Source organism: Dendrobium catenatum, unplaced genomic scaffold (genome assembly GCF_001605985.2).
Source record: "Dendrobium catenatum unplaced genomic scaffold, ASM160598v2 fragScaff_scaffold_1557, whole genome shotgun sequence".
In the NCBI taxonomy this organism is placed as follows: domain Eukaryota; kingdom Viridiplantae; phylum Streptophyta; class Magnoliopsida; order Asparagales; family Orchidaceae; genus Dendrobium; species Dendrobium catenatum.
The window spans coordinates 3,971,398-3,997,465 of NW_021320019.1; the positions used below are offsets into that span (position 1 = coordinate 3,971,398).

At 34.0% G+C, this 26,068-nt stretch overlaps 1 protein-coding gene across 2 annotated transcripts in view; it reads left to right on the forward strand.

Moving 5' to 3' along the window:
• LOC110114061 (RRP12-like protein) overlaps positions 1-26,068 on the forward strand; it is a 41,025-nt gene that overhangs the window by 12,635 nt on the left and 2,322 nt on the right. The window contains exons 4-13 of one of the 2 annotated variants that reach the window (XM_028700561.1): positions 574-665; positions 792-1,002; positions 1,079-1,260; positions 1,383-1,598; positions 6,580-6,767; positions 15,229-15,322; positions 15,442-15,498; positions 15,578-15,712; positions 15,866-15,944; positions 19,709-19,774. In XM_028700561.1, the coding sequence (XP_028556394.1) occupies positions 574-665; positions 792-1,002; positions 1,079-1,260; positions 1,383-1,598; positions 6,580-6,767; positions 15,229-15,322; positions 15,442-15,498; positions 15,578-15,712; positions 15,866-15,910 (1,220 nt within the window). In that variant the 3' untranslated portion in view covers positions 15,911-15,944; positions 19,709-19,774. Of the gene's footprint in view, positions 1-573; positions 666-791; positions 1,003-1,078; positions 1,261-1,382; positions 1,599-6,579; positions 6,768-15,228; positions 15,323-15,441; positions 15,499-15,577; positions 15,713-15,865; positions 15,945-19,708; positions 19,775-26,068 lie in introns of those variants that run through there. The other variant, XM_028700560.1, reaches the window with a different exon arrangement.

Below are 26,068 nucleotides of genomic sequence, written 5' to 3' on the forward strand. Positions count from 1 at the left end.
TTGTTATTTGATTTGACTCCTTAGGGTTGGCCCATGATAAATTGTACTTGTTTGAACTGTAACTTGATTAGATGGTCATATTATATTGAATATAATTTATCATTTCGTCCTGCTTGAGAAGAAGTCTCCTCAAAAGCATAAAAGTGTTAGAGTCTATTTGCAAGTTCGAAAAACGAATGATGCATTCCATTGGAAGATTATTTGAAGTCAAATGATATCTTTATCTTGTTAGAACAAATGTAATATTTGCAAATGTTACTCATAGACGCACTGATGTAAATACAAAAGCATACCATGACCTGCATAAAATGCACCAATAAACAGTAGGCACTAAAGATTTGAAGGTGCTTAGTAATAGAGTTTCATCTTCAAAATTTTACTTGCTTTTTGATCTGTATTAGAATGTCTTACGTCCAATTGATTGACATCGGAAGTCACTGAATAGTTGCCAAAAGTTGTTTAAGCTTATGCGAGGAATTATTGGAAATGCTTCAATTTAGTTAATAAATTCTATCTTCTTATTTTATTTTTTATCTTAACGAGCATTATTAATTCCATAAATCTTGTTTCTAGGTGGGTCCTCAATTTTTTTCATGAAGGAAATTTTGCTCAGATTAGCACAATTTGCACTCAACGTAGATGAGGAGAAACCTAAAATGAAGCATGTAAGTCAGAATAGAGGCTGTTGCATATTTAAATCTTTTATGATCATTGAAGAAATATTATGATAATTATTTTTCTGCTAATTGTAATATTGGATTATTCATCGCTGTTTTACTTTCTTCTCTCAGCTAGAGCAGTGTCTTGGGGCAGCTGTGATTGCAGTGGGTCCTGAGAAACTGCTTTCATTGGTGCCCATAGCTATTGATATGGATAAATCGACCTTTTCTAATTCATGGATCATACCTATTTTGAAGAAATATGTAGTTGGAGCATCCCTACAATATTTTATGGATAGTATTGCTCCTCTGGCAAAGTATATTCAGGAATCATGTAAAAAAGGTATAACCTGAAATGCTGAATGCTAAAAATTCATCATCTTAAGAACTTTTAAAATATGATTGATTTTGTTTCTCAGTTAAGAAAGAATCCATACGGAAGAGTCTGCAGTCATGTTTCCATAGCCTATGGGATCTTCTTCCTGCCTTCTGTCGGTATCCAATTGACATATCAGAAAAAATTGAATCATTGTCCTTGCTTTGTGTGGTTGTTCTGAAGGAAGAGCCATCTTTACATGAAATCATAGCTTCTGCTTTGCAGGTTTCCCTTTTTATATATTTTTTGCCAGCTTTTTATATCTTTTTTATGAAGCTGCATTGTGCCCCATGGCATATTTGTTCCATTCAAGAAGTTATACTTTTTGAATATTTGAGTACATCCAGGTGCTTGTCCACTCAAACAGAGATGACATTCGACATTGTGTAGATGAACCAATGAGCATTTTTTCTCAAAATTTTGATATGGAATTCAGAAGTTTTTGCTATTCAAGGGAAGTTGCTTCTAAGAACATGAAGGCATTGGCCTCGAGGTCAATGGAATTGTTTCAGATTCTCAAAGATATATTCTTTGATTCCCCAGATAAACGTGAATGCACTAAGGTGTGTTCCTTTTCTTAAAGTTTTTCTTATTTTACAGATTAAGTTCTTTACAAGAAATTATTTATTATTATCTTCACAATTGTGTACATTTTTCACAGAAGGTGAGAAGTTTTTGTTGCTTGAGATTAGGTCCAAAAATAAATATGAGGGAAATTAAAACCCTACTACAAAAGTCATCCTCACATACAAATCCAATACCCAAGTATTTGTGCATGCTACGACCAAAATCAATAAACAGATTTGACATAGTATTAGGAGGGGTCCTTTTTCATAATTAATTTACTAATTATTAGAGATTTTGACTTATTTTTCTTCATAATTTAGTAATCAAGGGGGCATAGAGGTTATTTGGAGTGGTTAGCCCATGAATAACCCATCCCCTTAGAAAGGGTGGGGGATTCGGTTGTGTTTTATTTTAAGTTTTCTTAAGTCAGATGGTGGATTCCCTATTTTGAGGTGGATTCCACAAGTTTTGTAGAGTTGAGGAGGGGAGGAGATCGTAGTGTAGTCTTGGATTTCTCCACAATCGATCGCCTGTTTTTTCCTTTCTCCTAATCTATTTGATTTTATCATTTCCATTTCAAATGGCTGTCGCCCTGTTCTTGCAGCAGAAAATCTAGAAGCAGCAGTGAAAAAAAGTATTCCATAGGATTGGTGGTTATAATAGAGTTGAAGACTGTTAAAATTGATTTCAGCACTTGGAGTCCATCTACTGGTGCCTATCCATTGCAAATAGCCGCACAACTCCAGCAGCTGGAAATTTGTAAGGGTCCATTTCATCTACTGGTGCCTATCCATTGCAAATAGCCGCACAACTCCAGCAGCTGGAAATTTGTAAGGGTCCATTTTCCTTCAATAAACAGAGTAAAGGTCTCTGTTCTTTGCTTTTGACCAGGCAAATCGGCACTATTTTCTTGGTGGGGTTCCCATATCCCAATTCTTGATGGATTCTTTTGAAATCTTGGTGGCTTGGGAAGGTGAAATAGTGAGGGTATCTGGCCATTCCAGCAAGCTCCGAAACCTAGTGTAGGTGGCGGTAATTCTAGTCATCTTTGAAATAGCTTCAGCCATTGTAATGTGAATCTGGAAGGTTGCTGCAAGCCATGTTGGTGGCTGAAATTGCTAAAATCTGACGGTACAGCAGCAGTCTTTCGCCCAAATACTCATTTCTTGGTGCAAAGTTCTTCACACTTGCACAAAAATTCATTGGAAAGCAAGCTTCGTGATTTTGCATTCTTGCATAATCATGTAATTCTTGTTTCTTTCTTGATTTTTCATTAGCAAGTAGTTACATAGAGTTCTTGTAGTTGCTTAGTCTTATAAGGGTCTAGTCATCCTAAAATAGTCCTACTATTCATATGTGATTAATTTAGTCATGGAGTATCAAGTTTCTCCATTTTAGTCTTCTCGGTTGTATAAAATTGATCAAGTGGGCTCTCATGTAGAAATTAGGATTCAATATTGATCTTAATTTAGTCCTTGTATCATACAAAATTGATCACAATTTAGTCTTGTGGGACCATTTTTTATTGATCTTATATAGTCAACATATTAAATTAGAGAATTATTATATTTTGAGATTAAATTATCCACCTATAAATACTTGGAGGACCATTATTGGATTTAACCCTCATTGATAGTTTAACCAACCATTGAGAATGAAATTGATAGTTTTGCCGTTTTGTTTAAGGTTTTAGTTTTATTATTAAAAATTGAAGTATTGTGTGTTAGTTTTGTAAAAAATTAATAAAATTTGAGTGTTATATATAATATTTCTCAAAAGTATCATAATAGTTATGTAATTTTTCAAGTACTATTTTTATATTTATTTCTATTATGTTTGTTTTATTTCCTTAACTTCTTACTAGGCATACAGCATTTTAAACTAGCATGATTTGACCTATCAAAATAGATTTAGGCCTTTATAGTTCTTGAGAACCATTAGATCCTACTTTGCTTCATATATTAGTTTCTAGGAACTTGTATCTAGAATAACTAGATACATCTTATTGTATTTTGCATTTTAGGCTATCACCTAAAGGATTAGAATATATGTATGCGCAGATTTAAATACATGTATGCTCTTAATTTTACCCTTAACAAAAAACTACTAAAAAATTGAATTTAAAGATTTTGCCCTTAAAAATTTTATTCTAACGCAATGGTGCTGATTAGAAATTAAAATGATTTTGGTGCCAATTGCCTTTAAAACTATGATTTAGGTGTTATATGATGTAGGACTTAGTCTTCTTTGTCTCTAATTTCCTAATATAGCTAAATATTGCTACAAATGAAATTGAAACACTCATAGTTTAGAATTCACAATTAACAAACCTATAATTAAAACAAGTACTTTTTTCTTTTAATGTAATCAAAATAAAAATGTAAAATTCCTTTAGTAATAATGTAATGATTGGATAATTTTAAAAATTCTTCAAAATTTTAAGACCATAAAATTCACACTTCAATTTTGGATTTAGGGGTTGTTTGGTAGCAAGATTTAACCTAAATCCAACAAACAAACACATTTGTAAATATCACGACAAATTAAATCCTGAGATAACGTCGTTTTTCCCCTTTTTTCTCTCTAAATCTTGGATTTACTAAATTATAAATGGGCAGCCGATTGAAAGCAAGCTCAAACTTTATGACTTTGATGTTGGACATCATTCTCTTCATGTAAAATATGTTGTAGCTACAATGGAATGGTAAAGAGGAAAAATGCTCGACACCGAAGCTATAAATGTCGTTCCCTTCACGCAATTATGAGCAACGACGAACGATGGTGAGGAAAAGGTTCCCGCACATGCCTAATCAGCTTAATTTAAATTTATTAATTACTAGGAAATCAAATACTAATTAAATAATATATATCTGTATAATTAATCCTTAATTAGCCCTATTAAGAAAATCATAATTAGTATCTAGTTAGCTTTACTTAGCATCCTATTCATTATACTCAATTTAATTAAATATTTATATACTAATTTATTTTTAGTTAAGTCTAAATAATCCCTAATTAACACACAATAGAAAATAGCCTAATAAATCCTTGATTTGCTTAAGTTAACATCTAATGCTTTATTAGGTGAAAATTAGTTAAGTTAATTAATGTTCAATAGTATGTTTTTAATATATTGATAAACCAATACGAATTTGTCAAAATATTTAATTAACATATAACAATTATTGTAATAAATTAATGTATATTTATTTAAATTTAAAATTAGGTGGTTAAACCTATACCAATTTTTAGATATTATTAAAATCTTATTTCAATTAACAGACTTAAATCTTGAAATAAATAGTCAAATAATAGATGAAGATTTAACAGGATTTAACCTCTACTATATCTTCAAGATTTAACTGCCTCAGGATTTACTAACTTCATATTAACTAAATCCTATTTGAGTTAAATCTTGTTGCCAAACAGCCCCTTATGATGGAATTAAAAATCCAAAATTGTAGCAACTTTGAATAAAACTACCACGCCTTAAAATATCAATCACAAAATGTGTAGATAAAACAAATAACAAGTTAAGAAATCACCAAATAACAGATAGATGCCTGACACCGGTATAAGGAGACGACTTCCTTACAAAAATGACAATCAGACTTATACTACTCAATGAACTTAATATCTAATAAGAACATAAGTTTTAGGGAAAAAACTGAAATTTCATTAAATAATTAGACTGTTATTTACATGTCTTCGAAATTCCATATTTATAATCGTAACATCCTTTCCTCGGATTAAAAAAAAGGAAATTAAGTCGGTAGTAGCAATCCCCATTTAAATCCCCTTCATGTAAGATGTGAATGGAGCAACATGCCATTAGGCTAATAAACTACTTACCGATATGCTTGCAAAAACTGTAGACGAAAGTCGGAGTCCTGGGGAATAATATGGCTCACAATACAATCTCACTGTAAGAATTCACAAGTACCATTTTGCTACAGCATCACGAATAACAACCATATGAATTCAACAGTCAAAAGCTTATTTAAGGCTGCAATCGCAAGTCTATAGAGAAGTTAGGCCCAAAAGCACATCTACAAAATCATTAGCAGCAAAACATTAAAATCAGAGTACCAATAGCTGAACCAAGGAACCAGCAGTTGAATCAGCTAAAGCTAAAATAAGGAGCCAATTGATTCAAAATAAATATTGGAGAACACAACTTGCTCTCATAATCATAGGCATGCTTCGCAAAAATAAGTTAATAAACTCATAAAAAAACATAGAATACCAAAGTAAAATATTTCTCAAATCATCAATCTGCTCATTGGCACACAACTTTAGTTTTTAATTAGTATATATATTAGATTTCCATTACCAGACAAAGTGCATGTAGAAACATGAAAACATTTTTGGTTCATGTATATACATATGTGAATCCTTTTTAACATCATTTACATAAAAAATATTAGTATTACTGAAGGTTAAATTGAAGATCTTTATTAAAATCAACATAAATTAAAACACAATCCGATTTCTCCTGTGAGATTCATAATGTGTGTGGAGTTGTCCAACTTCTTTCACTGCTTGTCATAGTTTTAACTTTTAAGTGTTTTAGGTCATGACTTGGATGAAAAGAAGCCTTACCTGGCCAAAATCCTGAATCTTCAAATTCTTTACTTGTTTTATTATTATTATTATTATTATTTTTGTAGAGATTGTGAACATAGGTCAATGATATACAGACTCTGCTCCATCGATACTTGGTTGAATTACTTTGTGCTAAAATTCGGAAACGTATTTGCATGCAACTTATTGACTAATGTTACCGTGTGTCTCAAAAATGACAGCTCAGTGAGAATGACATATTAATTTAGGTTAAATTCATTTTTTTGTCTTTGACCCTACCACGTTTAGAACTAGATGACCTAATAGTGCTGAAAGACTCACCAAAGATATTACAGCTAAGTTTTAAGTGAGTTTGGAATCAGTTATTGACTAATTTTTTTTCAATTTTTACAGGATGCTCTTGGATCCCTCGGTTTCATCATTCCAAGTGAATATATAAGGAACTTTTTTCTTTCAGAATTGAAAATTGTTGAAAATTCTAGTATTTTAACAGATTCTGAGAGTTTATATGATCACGTTCAAGAAGAAAACAGAAGGGTTGGTGAGGCCAAAGCAGTATTGGAGAAAAATGAAGAAAGGAGGTGATAAACAGGCTACTTGTACTGAATTTTTCTTGTTATATTTATTTTCTTAATTTTAAAATATATCCATTCTCTCGATATAGGATCTCTGATTGTCGTGAATCATTATTAGCTTTGGTGCTGAGTTATTGTGTTGCAGTCTGTCAGTCTTATATTTTTTTTGTTTTTTTATTTTATTTTTATTTTTTATTTTTTCTTCTGTCAGTCTTATATATCTGTTTATATTTGTCCCTCATTCAAGGTGTTTAGCTTTTCATTATGATGCTTTGTAACTTGCAGTTTGGGTTAAATTTTTGGCATCTTTGAAAAGGAATTGGTATGTGTGGGTAGAGTTTGTTTGGTAATCTCATATGTATTTTGTTTATTGAATGAAGTATCATTAATCAGTCAATTGAAGACAAATATTTTGTTTTCTCGATCATAATGCTATAGTGATGTAACTCTTGGCGTTAGTGCTTATATCATCGTGTTATTTACATCCTGATATTTGATATGCCCAACCTTTGCAATTATAATTTGCTTAATCTATTCTTCCTATCAAAAACTAAAATATTTTCATTATTTATATGACACTTAATATGATCTCTTAATAGAAAGCTAGATAGATGGGCAGGTAGAAAAATCGACTTGATCATAAGTTTTCGGACATTTGTTCTCATTGTGTGCTTGAAATTAGAACTCATGTTTATAAAAATTATGAATTATTAATTCTATCATTTGGTTGGATGTAATTAGCAATAAATATGGATTTTCAACTCTACAAATGCCTTCAAAATCCATCACAAGGATTTCATTTTCCTAACTAAAATGAATGAAAATAAAATCATCACTTTCTAAAACGTATTTTCCATCTACAACCAACCAAATGAGCCGTTCTTGGAATCCAGCTTGTAATTTCTTTTGGCTTATGTCGTCTTACCATGATTTTGGTCTACAGGCTTTTTACTTGCCCAATTAAACATAGCAATGCTAGTAACTAAAGAATTTTGTTGTGAGATATGGTTGGGTGATGCTGGCCTTAGATTTGATACCATCCCTTTCAATAAGACTGCAAGACGGTCTTATAATTTCTTCATGCATGGGTTTCATATAAGATGATAATTTAAAGTTTATTTGGTTTTAGTTTCCTGCTGCTTATTTTTGTTTATATAGGCTTACAATAGGTGAAGCTAATGATGGACTGGCGGCTAAGCCGGTGGGCCCCACTAGGGTGGGCGGGCAAGAAGAGAGAGGGGGAATTGTTTAGAAAAATTTTAATTACAATTCAGAGGGAATTAATTAGGCAAAGAAATCTAATTTGAAATTAAAATCTTAGAGAATTATTTAGGGAAAAGCCTAGGGGAGTTGATATTCATTATGTAAGGAGGAATCAAGGGGAATTATTTAAGCAAGCTTTAATTACAATTGAGAGAGAATTAAGAAAAGATATTTAATTTGTTAAAATTTGAGAGGAAATTATTTAGGGAAAAGGGACTGATTTGTGAGGAATTAGAGGAGCCTATTTAAGGCTAACTATGGGGTAGTTTCAGATTATGCTTGATTTTGTCGGAATTAGTTTTGTTTAGGTTGAGTGGGCTCTAAACGATGGCTAGGGATTTGGGAGGGCTGGATCTTCATCTCTAATTGAAGATCCAGCTGTATTGTGTTTTTCTTCTTAGTTCTTTCAATAAAATAGAGTTCTTGTGTGTCCTTCCTAAATTTCTTGAGCTGTTCTCTGGTTTGTTGAAATTGTATCAACTTCCTATCAAATTGGTATCAGAGCCGTCTAGGTTGAAATATAAGTCTTCCTCGCTAATTTATGATGTGTTTGTTCCCTTCGTCTTGCTGATTTTTGCTGTTTGAAGATTAGATTCGTTGTTTTTTGCTGTTTCTTTTGTTGTTTGGGGCTAGATCCAGGAATCTATGATGGGAATAAAGGTAGAAGTGTTGGAAGGGGATATCAAACAATTGAAATATGATTTTATAAAAAAGATTGCAGATTTCAAAAAATAATATTTAGCTATCCGTGAGAAGATCAATGAGAAGTTTGCCCCATCTGATCTCACGATTCTCTCTCTCTCGCCAAAGCCATGCCCTTCGGTTCTCTCTCACGCAAGCCACCAAGGTAACTTTTTCTTCCTCTCATTCTCTTCTTCTTCTTCTTCCTCCCTTCATCTTTCTTCTTCCTCCTCTTCTTTCCTTCTTCTTCTTCTTCTTCTTCTTCTTCTTTCTACTTCGTTCTTCCTCTTCCATTTCCCTATTTCATTTTATTCCATATTTCCATTTTCTTTTCTCTTTCTCTTCTTTTCCTTCTCCTTCATCTTCTTCTTCTTAATCCACCATTTTCCTCCAAACATATCCTAACTCTAAACCCTAGTTTTTCGATTTCTCTATATCTACCCTTCAAACCACCAACCTTCCTTCACCAAAAATATTCTCCCACACATCCTACACACCCTCAACCAAAAAGCCCCATTCACCCTCCACTTTCTCTCTAGCCTAGAGAGAGAAAATTATTTCTTTAGAAAGATAAATTCTTTCACAAATAGTTCCCTCTCCATCCCAAACACCTTCTTTCACCACCATTCTCCCATATCTCCCCTCTTAGAGAGAAACAAATTTCCCTCTTTCTTTCTCTAAAATTGGAGAGAGGGATTTTCTCTCTAAACATCACCCTCCATTCCCCTTATGCATCCTAGACATCTTTCCACTAAAAGCCCTTTCTCTCCCTCTCTAGAAAGAGAGCTCACCCTCTCTTTTTTTCTCTAACTCTTATTTTAAATAAAAAAGTATATATAATTAATTAAAGAGCATAAATAATAACAAAAAAAATATATTGTGCATCACATGTTTTCCGTTGTCGTCGCCTTCTACCGTCATCATATTGGTCTCTGCGCACCTAAGATATAAACTAGATACTAGTATTTCACAATTTATATGCATGAAATATAAGTATTCGTGATGTTTTTATTAGCGAGCGAGGATACATTAGTGTTTGTGACCGTTTTTATTTGCAAGCGAAAAAATTCGTATGCATGAAATATAAATACCCATTATTATTTTTATTAGCGAGCGGAATAATTCATATGCTTGAAATATAAGTACCTGTGACTGCTTTTATTAACGAGCTGGAAAATTTATTATATATGAAAAAAAAATTAAGTACCCATTATTGCTTTTCTTAGTAGGCGAGGAATGCTGTATTTAAAACAGATATTTGAAGACCACGTGATCGTTTTTATTAGTGAGCGAAAAATAAAATTACGGCTGTGCTGTCACCTGACACATATCATGATTGCCTTTCTTGGCAAACATGAATACTTTATACACCCTTATGCAGCCCTCTATTCGGGGACGATGTTGGAGTGTTGCTGAAATTTTTAAAAAGCTCATGACTTAGAAAATTTTAAATAAATTAAAATCAAACTAAATTTTTAAGTAAAAAAAAAAAGACATCTTAGGTTTCAAACACTAAAAGCAAAGATGAAAAGGAAAATTCAGACCATAACATAATATAACTTACTGTGAACTTGTAGGAGAATTAGTTGTTCACCAATATATAAGAACCAAACTTATTTATCTTAACTTTTGACTCGCACACACACAAACTCCCCAACAATACTCCTTGTAGAAATGAAGTGTGAATAAATAAATTGAGCCTCCCTCCTATTTATAACATATAAATCAAATTATTTGTGGGCCCTGCTAGCCTAGGATTGCTTTGCTAAAAGTCAGGGAAGGTACGCCTATGAGCCCCCTAGTTTAGGATCCCTTTGCTAAAAGACATGAAATATTTGCCTACGGACCCCACCAGCTTAGGAGCAATGTTTAAAATGTGTTAAGATGTTATTTCGAGGCCCTGACTTTGGATTTCTAGAGTATTTATCAGTGAGTGAAATACGAGCGCAAATACACCTAAACGAGTGATAATTTTCTTAAAAAGGGAAGGGGTAAAGATATTTGCGCTTGTATTTTATCTGTTGGTGAATACTCGAGGGATCTAAAGCTAGAGTCTCGAAATGACATCTTAACTCATTTTAAACATGAATCCTAAGTTGGTGGGGCCAGCAACCTATCTTTCCTATTTTTTATCAAAAAATCCTAGACTGGCGAGGCCCGTAGGAGTACCTTCCCCGTTTTTTAGCAAAGGGATCCTAGGCTGGCGGGACCCGCAAATAATTTGAATTTTATGTTATAAATAGTAGGGAGGATCAATTCATTTTTTCTCTCTTCATTTCTGCAAGGAGTGTTGCTTGGGAGTTTGGGTGTGTACAAGTCAATAGAAAAGAGAAATAAGTTTGGTTCCTACCTGTTGGTGAACAACTAATTTCCCTATAAATTTACAATAAGTTGTATTCTATTATGGTATAGATTTACTTTTAACTTTGCTTTAAGTGTTGAGAACTTCGGATGTTTTGTGTTTTATTTTTTGTCGACTTAGAAATTAAGGTAGATTTTAATTTATTTATAATTTTTTATGTCATGAGCTTTGTTGAAAATTTCAGCAGAACTCAGACGTCGTTCCCGCATAGGGGACTGCATCGAGGTGTGTAAAACCTTCTTGTTTGTTAAGAAAGGCAATCACGGTAGGTGTTAGGTGTCAGCATGGCCGCAGTTTCATTTTCTGCTTGCTAATAAAAGCGGTCACGGGGTCTTCAGGCATCTGCTTAAAACATAACATTTCTCCGCTTGTTAAGAACACAATAATGAGTACTTAATTTTCTTTTCATATATAATAAAGTTTTCAGCTTGCTAATAAAAGCAGTCACGAGTATTTATGTTTCATACATACGAATTTTTCCGCTCGCTAATAAAAGTGGTCACATGTACTTATATTTCATGCATATGAATTTCCCAGCTCGCTAATAAAAGCGGTCATGAGTAGTTAATTTCATGCATATAAATTATGAAATACTTGTATCGAATTTATACCTTAGATGTGCGATGATCGAGGTGACGAGACAGACGATGACGATGATGTGAATCATGCGATGCACAATATAAATTTTTTTATTATCATTAATGCTCTTTAATTAATTATAAATAATTTTTTATTTAAAATAATGGTTAGAGAGAAAAAAGAAAGGGTGAGCTCTCTTTCTAGAGAGTGAAAGAGAGGGAAAAAAGGAATTTTGATGGAAAGAGGTGTAAGATGCGTAGGGGATGGAGGGTGATGTTTGGAGAGAGAAAGTTCATCTCTCTAATCTTAGAGAGGGGGGATTTTTTCTCTCTAGTAGGAGTGATATGGGGGAATGGTGGTGAAGGAAGGTGTTTGGGATGGAGAGGGAAGTATTTGTGAAGGAATTTCTAGAAATAATTTCTCTCTAGGTTTTAGAGAGAAAGTGGAGGGTGAAGGGGATTTTTGGTTGGGGGTGTGTAGGATGTGTGGGAGAGTGTTTTTTGTGAAGGGAGGTTGTTTGAGGGTTGGATGTGGAGAAATTGAAGAATTAGGATTTAGGATTAGGGTATGTTTGGAGGAAAATAATGGAGGAGGAAGAAGAAGAAGAAGCAGAAGAAGCGGAAGAGGAAAGAAAATGGAAGGAAATGAAATAAAGAAACAGATGAGGAAGAAAGAAGAACTAGAAAGAAGAAGAAGAATGGAGAAGGGAGGAAGAAGAAGAAGAAGAAGAAGAGGATATGAAGAAAAAGAAGTTACCTTGAGCTTGGAGGGGGCCGACAGCTTGCATGAGAGAGAACCAAAGAGGGAGTGGCTTTTGTGTGAGAGGGAGTCGTGAGATGAGATGGAGAGGGAGTTATGAGGGTTATGAGTGTATGGGAGGGGTATTTTAGGGATTTTTTATTAAAAGTTTTTCTTTTTATTTTCTTTTTAAACCTCTCTTTTTCTCCTTTTTAGATTATTATTTATAAATATATGGCATGAAAAAAAAATTATTCGTGCATGAAGTCGATCATCATGTCGTCGTCATCGCCCGCGTACATCGTCGCCTCAATTTATGCGCACAAAATTTAAATTTTTGTCTATCAGCGATCCCAAATAATATAAGTGTAGATCTTATAGCTATTTTCGTTGTTCCAGACGCATCAACGCTCTCCGTTTCGTGAACGGAGGCCATTTCAGCTATTTTGGGTTTTCGATCGATGCACGTCAAGTGAGTTTTGCGCGATTTTGAGGTCTCTTGCTTTCGAAACTTATCTTGCGTGGTCGACTCGATTCCGACACTAGTATTGAGGTCAACATCTATGTTTTCTTTTTTTTTTCTATGTTTTGGACTCTTTTTTTTATTTGCAATACCCTATGATGGAAAAGAACAGGTGATCATGCTTTTGTTTGATGCTCTTAGGAAGTTTCACTCCTTTGCTTTCCACTTGTGTTGATCTAGCTTTTTTGATGGTTAGTTGGGTATTTATTTTGGGCTGTTTGGCTTATTTTGCTTGGCTCAACTGTTTCCCTATGCTAGCTATTTTTCCCCATACTGCTTTCTCGTTTTTCTTGCTGTTGGTTTTTCCTATGCTGGCTATTTTTCCCCTATGCTGTTGTCCTGTTTTCCCTTGCTGCTGGCTGCTTGGTTTCCATCTTGATGTTTTCTTGTATTGATAGCATTAACTCCTCATTAAATTGACTAACTTGAGAGGCTTTTATTGGCTGTTTGGGTGGCATAATTAAGTGAGCAATTTATGGTCATTTCCCCCCTTCTCCTATATATATGGACTGTTTTGCTGCTTGAAGAGGTTGGTGGTTATTGTTGCTGGTGTAATCACACTAAAACCTGCGGCTTATTTAACTTGCGAGCTATCTTCTTCTGCCTTCCTTCTTATATTTCATCTCAGTCTTCTATCTAATATTCTATCCATGATTCCCATTCCACTTGTATCTTTCTTTTCAAAATATTGTGAGTTTCAAGGTATTGTTGTGCCCTGTTTGTTGATATTTGCCGGAGGGGTGCCGACTTGAGCTTGATCAAAATTTATGTGGTTAACCATTGGTTTTTCCTTTCCTTTGAGCACCTTTCCTATTTTGGGTTTTGCATGTGAGGTGACCTTTCTAGGCTGGTCTGAGGGTACTTAATTTTAAGTTTTAATTTGTTTCTTTGCAAGATTTCCTAATCATTTACTTATATTTGTTTACTATTAAGTTTCATTTAGTTGGTGTTGGTTTATGTTTTGTTGAAAGGAATTGTCTTGTTGCATTCTTAGTGTTCTACTTGGCTATAGAACTTCGGTTGCATCAAAGATGCTTGAGGTCCAAACCAAAACGACGTCGTCGGAGGAAGGGGAGCCATCGCCGCCAAGGGAGTGGAGGAAACCTTAATCCGATAATGAGAGGGGAATATCAGGAGGTGAAAATGTTGTGGGAAGAAGAGGAGATGCTACCTTTGGAGCCACTCCAAGGAGGGGAAAGGGTGAAGGAGCGGGATATTTGATGGAGCTGCAGAGTTTGGAAGAAGAAAAAGATGGAGAGAACATAGAAGCACCAGACATGTTTCAACTACCCTTATAGCAATATCGAGAGATGTTCCAGCCAGTTCAGGGGTTCTCTCATTCGTGGGAATGCAAGCATGCTATCATCTTGATGGAAAAAGTCTCACCTATCAGTGTTTGTCTGTACTGTCATCCCCAAATACAGAATGAAGATATTGAAAGATTAATCAAGGAGATGCTTGAGGTAGGGATCGTTCGATCTAGTGTAAGTCCATTTTCTAGTCCACTGCTATTAGTCCAGAGCTTCAACAATGGCTTCCTTCTTTCCACCTTGAGGATAATGTGGCTCTTTGGGAGTGGAGTATTTATGGACCGGCGGCTAAGCCAGTCGTCCCCACTAGGGTGTGGCGGGCAAGATGAGAGGGGGATAATTGTTTAGGAAAGTTTTAATTACAATTGGGAGGGAATTAATTTGGGAAATAAATCTACTTTGAATTTAAATCTGAGTGGGAATTATTTAGGGAAAGCCTAAGTGAGTTAATATTCATTATGTAAGGAGAAATCAAGGGGGGATTGTTTAGGAAAGTTTAAATTATAATTGAGAAGGAATTAATTAGGAAAAGAGATTTAATTTGAATTCAAAAGAAAGGGGGCTGAATTAGGAGGGAATTATGGGAGCTTATATAAGGCTAACTATGGGGTGATTTAAGATTATGTTTGATTTTGTTGGAATTAATTTTTCTTAGGTTGTGTGGGCTCTAGCTGATGGCTAGGGATTTGAGAGAGATAGATCTTCCTCTCTAATTGAAGATCCAACTGTATCTTGAGTTTTTCTTCTTAGTTATTTCAATAAAAAAGAGTTCTTGTGTGTTCTTCTTCTTAAATTTCTCGTGCCGTTCTCTGGTTTGTTGAAATTGCATCCACTTCCTATTAGCCAACTTATATTGCCATTTAGTTAGATAAGTAATCTTAGTTCTATATAATCAGATTCTAAGCCTTTTCTTTGTTAATTTGTATTGGAACATTTTCTGCAACTGCTTTATTCACATTATTTGTTTAATATACATTATGATGAAGTTGATTTGGGTTTACTCTTCTGCAGCCGTTTAGTGATGGAGCTTGCATCTTCTTTTGTTGAGGCAGCAGACACTGATCTTACTAATATAATATTTGATCTTGTTAGATCTTCTTTATTGGTACTTTTAATCCCCATGTCCTGAAATAGGCACTTGCTTTTGAAGCATTGAACTAGTTTTTCTTTTTCCTATATGACATAAGTTATTATGCAATCTATCTGTTTACCTTGTTTTTCTAGGATATCAATGGTGTATGCCAATGTGAAGCTTACTTAACTTTAAGTAGAATTTTGAAGGTTGGTAATACCATATCTTTTCTTCGTTTATTATTGGGAGCGAAATGCTTTTGCTACTCTCTTACTTGATGCCCTTCAGGAGAAGGATTTCTATAATTCTGCACAACTTGATGAGGTGATTGAGCTGCTTTTTAGTGTGAAGCCACCTGTTGATGCCAGCAGCCTGAAGAATCGCTTTTTGTGCTTTGATTCTTTGTTAGTTTACATTTTAAAGGTAATAATTATTTTATCATATTTCACCTCTTGATGTATTGAAGGAAATACATGAGTAGTCTTTATTACTGCTCAAGTACTTTGCATGATTTAAGCAGGTGAAAATACTTTCTAGAGAAATTGATTTTGGTTCCAATTTGAGGGTTTTGACTAGGTAATGGCAAGTGCTGCGGTAGAACACTTTATGCTGCTAATCTAAGCTGCATGAAGAAATCAATCCAAGTACTAACTAGGTAAGTAGGTATATTTCCTATTATATCAAACACATGCATTGTTAGTGCAAAATATGGTATTGTAGAGCTAATGTCCAAATTGGGGCCCTTAGTTTGAGAGAAAATACTCCACGTCTTTCTCTTAAAGCTACAAATGAATATGACTTTGTTTCTATTGATTGTCCCCTCGATTTGTGCAAAAATGTGTTCTTGGATGTGCTGAGATGGCTTTCAATTAACCTTGAAAAAATACTCAAAATGAGTAACACAGAAAGCTGAAACAATAAGAAGAGTAATGTATCCCAATGTGATGGACGCAACCTAGGTTTGTCCAGTGCAGAAGAGGTCGCATCTTTGCTGTAATTTCAGCAACCTGAATCTTCTGTGTGTCAAGCTATCAAATAACAAAGCCACGATAATGAGTGGTTGACATGTAGCAGTTAAATGGTGATGGCCTATCTGCTAATTAGATTTAATGAAGAAAGAGAACAATCTGAAGATGGGTTGCAATTTTTGAACAAATGGAGATAGCTTTGGGAGAATTATTTGCTCCCCACGCAATACTTGAAGGTTTAGAAGTTTCAACTGAAAAGGTCAAAATGCCATTTTTTTGCTGTGTTATAATAAAAAGTATTTAGGTAAGCGAAGGTGAAATGTAGGAGCGCATGTAATATTTTAATTTTGGTGGTCGGAATTGCATAGGATTATATGAGGTCACTGGCCAAAATTCTCCATATTGGCCCCTAACTTGTTGTAGGCTAGGTCTTTCTGTTTTGTGGTGTTGAGGGAGACCTTATACAGTGGCATAGCTGCTTTCAAATATTTGTTGTTTTCTAACACTAAAAAAATCATGTAATTTTAATAATTTTCCATACCAATATCTGAATTGCAATATTTGACAAATAACCCTGGCATGATTTCCCCAATTTTATACCAAGAAAACTAATCCTTCTTTTTTCAGAATGCTTATAGCAAAATCCTTCGTACGATTAAGTAAAGAATTTTAGAGTGGATAGAGGACATGGTGTGCCTTAGATACCCAATTTAGTTTTACATATTGATTAGAGTCCATTAACATTGTTAACCATTTGGAGATGATGAGAGTTACTATGGCAATTTTTTCTTTTAATATTTAATTTTTTATTTTTTTCAATAATCATACTTAATTCTATTAATTTGTTTGTGCTCTTCAGATCAGCATATCATGCCAATTGGGTTATTGAATTATAGATTAATATAAACCATGGTTTAAAATTGCGCAATAAGAGGCACGCCTTAGCGCAATTTTAGACTTTTAAGCCTCAAAGCCTATGCAATGAGATCTGGCATTGAGGCGTACGCCTCATGTTCACTGAGGCGCGCCTCACCTCATATTTTAGAGGCTTCCGCCTCTTAAAAAAAAAACCCTAACCTAATAAGATTCCACAATTGGTATGTATGCTCGGTATCGCTCGATATCGTTAGGTACATGCTCGGTATCACTCGGTAGAACAATACTCGGTACCGCTCGGTATCTTTCCATACAAACGACTTACGAACTTTAAAAATAAGAAAAACTTCAAAAGTACTCTTACGCTAGGTACATACTCGGTACTGTTAAGTCGAACCCAGTCAGGGGGCAGCGCCCCCTTGGACCCCCGGCTGTCCGGTATATTGTTGTATTCATTGCTATTTATTTTTGGAATTATACGTTAATGAAAATAATAATGTGATTTGGGAAAGATAGAATTTGAGTTGAATTATATTTCATATTGTCTTATTATTGAGATATTTTGATTTCACTTCATATCTTGTGCCTTTTTTATGTTTTATATTTTTTATTCATTAGTGTTTTGAAAATTTTATCATTTTATGTTTACGCAATCTTTTGATTTTGAGGCTTACGCCTCGCCTCATGAATGAAGAACTCCTCAATATCCGATTACACAATTTTAAACATTGGACTACCTAATGTAACCATTCACTTTTCTCATTCAAAGCTTGAGACCTGACAACGACTGTTAAGGGAAAAAATAATTTTGATTTTTTATTGAACAATAACATCAATGATGTTAATGATAATGAAAGGCACACATATGAGTTAAATTTCATTCAAAAATAAGAATTTCATATTATTGGAATTCTATCATAGTACATTCATTCTTTTAACTAATAATGAGGAAAAATAGATAGAAGAAAATGAAGGGAAGGAAGGAAGAAAATGAAATAGGTCATCGAAAACAATTCTTTCATTCTTATTTAAGGTTATAACTTTTATGAAATTTAAATGTCACTCCTAATTATGGAATTGAATTGTGGAAGGTGATGTATTGTTACATATCCAAAGTAAAATTTTTTTAACAAAAGAACCTCATATTTATAATCCTTATAAAACACAAATCCCCTCTAAAAAAATAATATTGGATAACCTTATGAAGCTCATGGGAAACGACAAACTAATAGATGATGGAGTCCAAGAAAGTGGCAATCACTTGGAAGCTTAAAAATGGTCTTGTGCAGCTGAGGATACACATGGATGAAAAAACTAACAATGGAGAAATTGAGTAGAATATGCTATGTGAATCAAAACAAGACTTATGAATCCATGCTAATTAGCTATATTTCAAGGCTCTAATAGTAGCTCCCGCACTAGCCATTAAAACAAAATCTAATGAGCCAAATAAAAATAGAGAACTATGTAAATTTACTAACAATAAGGCTCACTGAAGAACAGGGCAAGCGAAACCACCTTATCACTAGCCTTTCTCTTTGAAAAATATCTATGGGATAGATTCACAAATTGAATAAGGTATATCACTTAAGGTGCTAATATCTGACGAATCATCAGAGGAAATTGTTTGAGGTGCTGATGTTTGTAGTCTTACCCCAACTTTCCTCTAATTAATTGTTTCTCCCAGATCCATATGTGAAATATTTACAAATTTGATTGTGGATTTTATCATAAACTAATACTAGTTGATGGACAAATGTTAGTGATGAAATTTGTCATAGCCTCGTCAGATTAGATGAGTGGATAGAATTAGTGGATTAGGAAGAAGGGGTCGATTGAAAGTTACTTTGATAAAAAAATTGTCCAAAATAATATATAAATAATGGATTTAACACCTTCGGCATTACTTGATATGAACAAAAAAAAATAGGATTCATAAAACTAATCCCAAATTGTTGGGATGCGTTTAATAATGACGATGAAAGGTTCTTGATAAATTATTTTGATTTCTTTTGCATCATAAAATGATTTTATTCGCTACCACTATATTCCCAGTGTCTTAACCATGTATGAAGCATGTGCTTTGCATCTAGAGCTGTTTGGTCTTGTGTGCTTGTTAATTTTTGGGAAAATCTTTTGAGTTTTATGGGGAAATTTATTGTTGTACATGTGATTTGATATTAACCCTAATTGTGCTGTCAAGCAAAACCTTTTCCATGTTATGCTTGCTTGTGCTCTCTTCTTAATTGATAATTGACAAGCCCAAGTATATAGATATAAATACGTGTATTAGAATAATAGCCATATATGGTTAAATTTATAGTTGATCTTTCAACCACATGCTGCTTGCTTCAATGATGTATCCTCCCTTGTGGATATTCAAAAGTCTTAGAGTTCAATTTTATAATTGCCTTAATGTTCATAACTTTTTTTTTTTTTAATTTAGTTTCATTGATCATCTTTAAAGTCTATTCCTTGCATGCGGTCGTTGCTTTAGGTGCTTCTCATTGCATTAATTTGTTTCATTAATCTGGGCTATTTTTGTAGCTCTAATATAGGATTTTTTTTTTTGCAGAGCCATGCGGCTGACATGAATACTAAAGCATTTTTTATTTTGAATGAGATTCTGCTCACACTTAAGGTTCGACTTCTTTAAGACATTTTTGAAAGTATTTTCCTTTACAGGTTAATTTGAATATCTTCAAAGGATGTTTTTCTTTAAAGAATGCTGCACCGATATTTACCAGCCTGATAAATGATATAGTTGACAATAACTAGCATTAGTACTTTTCATGCTAAAGAAGTTGGAATCCAATTTTGCCTAGTTTGTTAGGCCAATAGCATAATAAACTGTGGATATGGATTGTCTTCTTAATGGGCTTTACAGTTCAAGATTTTTTTTTTACATTTTTAAAGCTTCATAATGTTATCCTAGAAGTTATTTAAATTTCCACTTGTGTTTGTGTCAGTAAAAGTTTTGTTTTTTAAACTGTATCTTTTTTTTTCTTTACTGGTATTTGTTTTGAGTATTTTTTCAGAAAGTATTCAAACCTTAGATCGCCACTTTAGATGTTAGGCAATACCATTTGCTTAGTAGTTAGTCGTTTTTAGAGGTATTACTCTTTTCATTTGATGTATACTATTGATCTATTAATTTTTCAATGTAATTCTTTTATATCATGTATTTCTCTTTTTATTAAATTAAAGATGAGTTTTATACTTTTATTTTATCTCAAATAAATAGAAATGCCACAAGTTTGCAAACCGCGAGATAATAGCATGAGCTTGAATAAAAAAAATATTTCATATTGTTTTAAGCATCCACTCTATCTCACTCATATTTGCCAATAGTGAATAACGTAGCACAAAGGTTTTGTGAAGCCATAGTGTATATCTCATTGTTTTCTATTTTAAAAATAATGCAAAACATGAAAAAATTGTGAAGAATTTATTTAAAAATTTAAAAATATTAGAGAAAAATATTCTAATGCAAAAAGATGCTATTAATGTTATATAATTATAAATACTCGCACCTAAGGGCCTGTATGCTTTTATTATTACATATTAATTACATAGGGATATTATAAGAGTTTTTGGCTTGTTCACTTCAAATGAAGGCAATGAATTATGAGACTAGAGAGCTGTAGTAATAAGAGCAAGAAAATATTTCAATGAACTTAGAGATTGACATGACTAAATGCAATTCTTGACCCGAATAATGCTAGCTCATATAAAACATCTTTTACCCAAAAATTAACCTTTAAAGGCTACCCTTTTTATCTAACAACTTAATTTGCAGGTACAATAGTTTAACTTTAAGTCTTTAATAGCAAATGATAGGAAAATGGTGAAGAGGTAAATCATGAATAGAGTTTAGGGGGGAGAAGGATGTGGATGGATACATATTAAGCTCTTTATCAATAATAATTAATAAAAGTATGAGCATACATAACTGATGTGAAACATATATGGAAACATGAATTGCTTAAGAATTAATAACAAGTTGATAAGCTTTGTTAATTTTAAACTCAATGTTTCACCAAGATAAGAGTCTAGGATTTCTTAGTTGCAGTTTGCTTTGGCATGCAGTTACAAGATATTTTAAGAGGACATTTTAAAATAAGAACAAAAGCGTAGTAACACTAGAAGCAAAATAACAAAATTCACCGTTTAACAAATAAAAACTTTACCTTGAGTTCTCCCCACTTATACTCTTGATGGTGGGGTCAGCGGGAGAATAATTTCATCAAGCCTAGTGATGCCACCAAAAGAAAGAGAATGCCTACGGTCTTGCTCAACGAAGAGGTAGCCGGAGGGTATGAAGTTGGTGGATGTCTGATGATTTGCCAATGTTCGGAGCGCTGGTGTTCTTCAATAGAAGACATCAAGGTGAAGAGGATGCGGTCGACGTAGTCGTCGACGGTGTCGTCGATTTCCACGTTGAGGTTGAAGAAGGAAGAGTTGAAGATATCACGTGGCCTTGGTTATCGTAAACGAACCTGTGATCAAGTTCCAGATCCACCATGCATGAGGAAACAACAGATTTTGGTGTGCTGGAACTTCCGGACAGCAAGCGTCGATTTCCTGGCCGGTTGGGCAGCAAGGGGAAGTGCAGAATTCTTTGGACAGCCCCCAAACAATGTCCAGAAAATCTGGACAGCAACTTGGAAATCCAAAAACTGGAAATAAGGAGCTGTTTTGGGGAGAACACTTTGTAGAAAATTAGGGGAAGAGCAAGGGCAGTGGCGGCTGAACTTGGAAAGGTTTGAGTGGTGATTTAGGGAGGTTAATGTGGGTGTTAACTAAATAGGAGAGAGAGGGAGGGGCGGCATAGGCTAGGATTTGATTGGGGAATAAGTTTAGGCAAGGTTTGATTGAGATTTGGAAGCTTTCCAAATCAAAGGAGAGAGATTTGGAAGCTTTCCAAATAGGAGGCGGCGGCTAGGGAAAGGGGGAGGGATTTAAGTGGTTTCCAAACAAGGTTAATTAAATTTAAGAGATTTAATCATGAGGATCTCTTTAATTTAAATTCAAATTTGAAATGGTTTGAATTTGGAAACTTTCCAATTATAGCTTGACTAATTTAGGAAAGTGTTTCAATTCTATTAGAATTGAAATTTGAATTTGAAATATTTCCAAATTGAGATACACTACATATGGAAAGGAAGTAATTTGGGACTTGAAGATTTGGAGGCAAAGAGGGGCACTATGGCCAGCGGTCAATTAAGGGGATAGGATTTAGATGGTGGCAGCTAGGAGGGGTGGAAGGGCTTTGTAAAGTGGTGGTTAGGAGAGGAGGGATCCTTGTGGATGGCGGCTTGAATGACGGGGTGGATGGGTGGTTGGCTCAAGGAGAAGGATGGTGGTGGGGATTTAGCCGAGAACTTAGGAGGGAGGATGGCCGACGGTGGGAGCAGAGGGAGGGGAAGAAGAAAAATAATATGGATGTGAACCGCGAGCCCGACCTCTACCGGCAGCTGACGGGTGATGCTTGGCCCTCTCCTTGGGTTCTCTCTTCTCTCAAGAGCTCACAAAACAATGAACCAAAGCTGAAATTTTCATTCATTAATCATTAATCCTAACACAAGGACTAAGGCCTTAAGGCCTCCAACATACAGAAAATAAAAAGACTCAAATGCCCTCGGGGCTACAACATAAAAGAAATCCCTCACCGGGGTACAATGGTAAAATTGAAATATAAACAAAAGAGTTACATAAATGAATCATAAATAGAGGCTGAATCGTAGCCGTCGATCTATGATTCCTCCAATGATAGACGTGTTGAAGTCTCCTACTGATGTCCTCATCATTAACCTTTGAAAATGATTTCATACTTTCTCTATCATATCTAATTATATTTACACTTTTAAAGGTGTTTACTAGTTCTTCATATTCATAAGCCCAATAGTAACGAATTCCATTTTGAGAAAGATAGTTATTTCAGTTATAGGGAAAGTTTTGGGAGATTGATGAATGTTTAGATTACTCGGAAAAAGAAAGTAAAAGATTTTGATAGAATGACTAAGCGTATAAGGAAGGTAATATATAGAATAGAGCATTTATCGCTTTCTTGATAAAGGAGATAAAAGGAAAAAAAAAACATACAAAAGCTCAACTTAAGAGTAGAGTCATTCTTAATCACTGCATTAATTATAAGGCATAGCCTTATTTCTCATTCAAAATAATAAAGATAGTTATCTAATTTTTTTAAGCCTTGGATGATAAATTATTATACAACACCTAAGCATTGTAGGTTAAAACCTTATATGTTGATGAGGATAAATATTTATATTTCCTATAATATGCAATTTTGCTTTAATTAGACGATATTAAAAAATGTTTGCACGAGAGCTGCTCAACAGTGAAAGCACTCATTACACTATGTATAGCATCCAACAAATTTTTTTATTCATGTCAGTAATTTAAATGAACTAATAAATTCTTTTAAAAATAAAACATCACATACCATGTGCGCTATGCAGTATAATACATGCATTGCATACAATATTTTGCTTTGCTACATTTTGCCATAGAACACAGGTTTAGCACTATGCCATGGGCTATAACACATGCTTAGGCATGCATGATCTCACATAAATGTAAACAATTTTTTTTTCAAAGTTTTGCTATGTAATTCTGTAGTGATTTGTTTGTAAATATTGATTGCTTTTATTTGGTCAAATATTATAAAATTGGTCGTTCATTAAATTTGCATGAAAAACAGTAAACTAGACTTAGGTTCCTCGATAATTATTGTACTATTGAGTTGTCACTTACCATCATTGGGTCTTTGAATTTGATCCAAAATTTCCTAAGATCCTTCCATTGTTACAAAAAAGTCAATAGATGGTTACATACCAAAATTCCTTCATTATTGCGTATTTTATCATTTCCAAATTGATGATTGCATGTGCGGTTGGTGACTTTTGATTGGTCGTTTGTTGATTTATGATAATCTTATTGTAAAGTTATTTTGGTATTTGAACCATCTTTTAAGGGTTTGGTAATAGTATTACTATCCAAAGAAATTTGAATGCACAATTGAGGATTTCAACGATTAAAACTGCAAACTTTTATGGCCCAATTATTCTATATCAAGCTCAAAGGACTTGTGTACTTTTTGGATATAGAATATGAGTGCTTGCTGTTATCACAAGATACATGACATTGCTAAAATTTGTGGAAGTATATGTTAGACCGGTCCAGCCGGTCCACGCGGGATCGGCTCAGACGCGAACAAGTCGGAAAATTTCCGCCCATTGGGATGCCGAGCGAGCCGCACACCGTGCGGGAGCCAAATAGGAAAGAAATTTGGGGGAATTAAGAGGGAAATTTGAATGTAGGGGTTGTTTAGGGAACTCCTTTCGATTTTTATGCATTAAATTGTTTGTTTTCCTAGGGTTAGGGCATCTTGAATTTGGTTGAAATTTGAGATCTCTTAGATTTAGGCTTTCGTTGGGCTCTAGCGGCGTCTAGAGATTTGTGAGAGATCGATCCTCCTCTCGAATTGAGGATCAAGTGTATCTTGCTATTTTCTGTGTTCCTTTCATCAAATAATACAAATTATATACTGTTTTTTGTGATTTTGTGTGGTTTTTTGTGAAGAATTCTCGCTGTTTTCTGTAGATTGATGGAAAATACTTGAGATCTACAAGTGTTTCCTATCAGTATCACTCAAAGTCTGATGTGGGTAGTAATTTTGAAAAGCTTTTTGTATATTTACACTTAAGGATATTGCAAAGGTGATGGAGGATGAACGTGATTGAAACATGAAAACCTAATTGGTTGCGCAGAAAGAGTGGAAACTGAGAGGAAAGAGGGTGAAGATGAAGGTGGGCAACTTACAGTTGTTGTGGAACACTATTCTTGGCACTATATTTTGGTAAGCTTCCTTGTATGCTAGTTGGAAGACATTTTATCACTTCGTATTCATTACCCCACTCACAAAGATAGAAAGAGGGGAGCACAAGGGGTCAATCACTTGAAGCAAAGAAGATAAATTTTCATTTTATCATAAACCATTTCAAATGAGCTTTTGGCCTATTAATAATAGAAGGCTAAGGTACTCTTTTCACTTTTGTCTTTCCACTTTTAATAATGACACAACAAAACCTACTATAATAATGATTTTAGCCCTTTTAGATAGAAGATTCATAAGGACTTATACATGACTTATAGAAACACAACATATTCCAATAGAATACGACTAGGCTTCAGAACATTCCTAAACTTTATAACATGAGATTAAGGCTTTGTTTGGGGTGACTTTCTTTTTATTACGAAAATTAAAATTTTATACTAGAAAGCTGCTTTTAGACGCAACAAAAAAAGTCATCCAAAACGAAGCCTAATTCATCGGTTGCACAGTGGTTCTGAGCAGTTAAATCAGTTTGATGCAATGCCAATTTTTAAGATGGTCTGGACTCACCGTATGATCAGTTAATAGTTGAATTGGTTGAACCGGACATTACCATCCAGTTTTGAATAACATGTATTTGTATTGAATTGTGGAGCAAGTTGTGAGGTCAATTGTTAGTACTCAATTAGACTCCATTCTTTTTTTATTCTTTTTTCTGGAGGCTTTATCGCGGAAATCAATGAAGTGTCCAATGAGGATAGAAAAGATGAGTAAGGGATGCTAATATGAGAAAAATTACCTGAGTTACTTTCAACAGAACACCGAGACCTCAAAAATGGACCTAGAAAATTTGAATGTTTGAAATTTTTTTAGCATCAAACAAACTTGGAATGAAGTGAATTTTTGTCGATAGTTTCATCATGAAGGCATAATTTTTCTAGAAAAGATTTAAACAAAATAACTTTGTGTATCGAAGAAGATGAAAACTCACTTTGATATTGTGAAAATAGTAGTTTTATAGCAAATTTCAGCATCAAGCAAACATTATCCATTAATCTTTCTTTGATAAGAAAATAA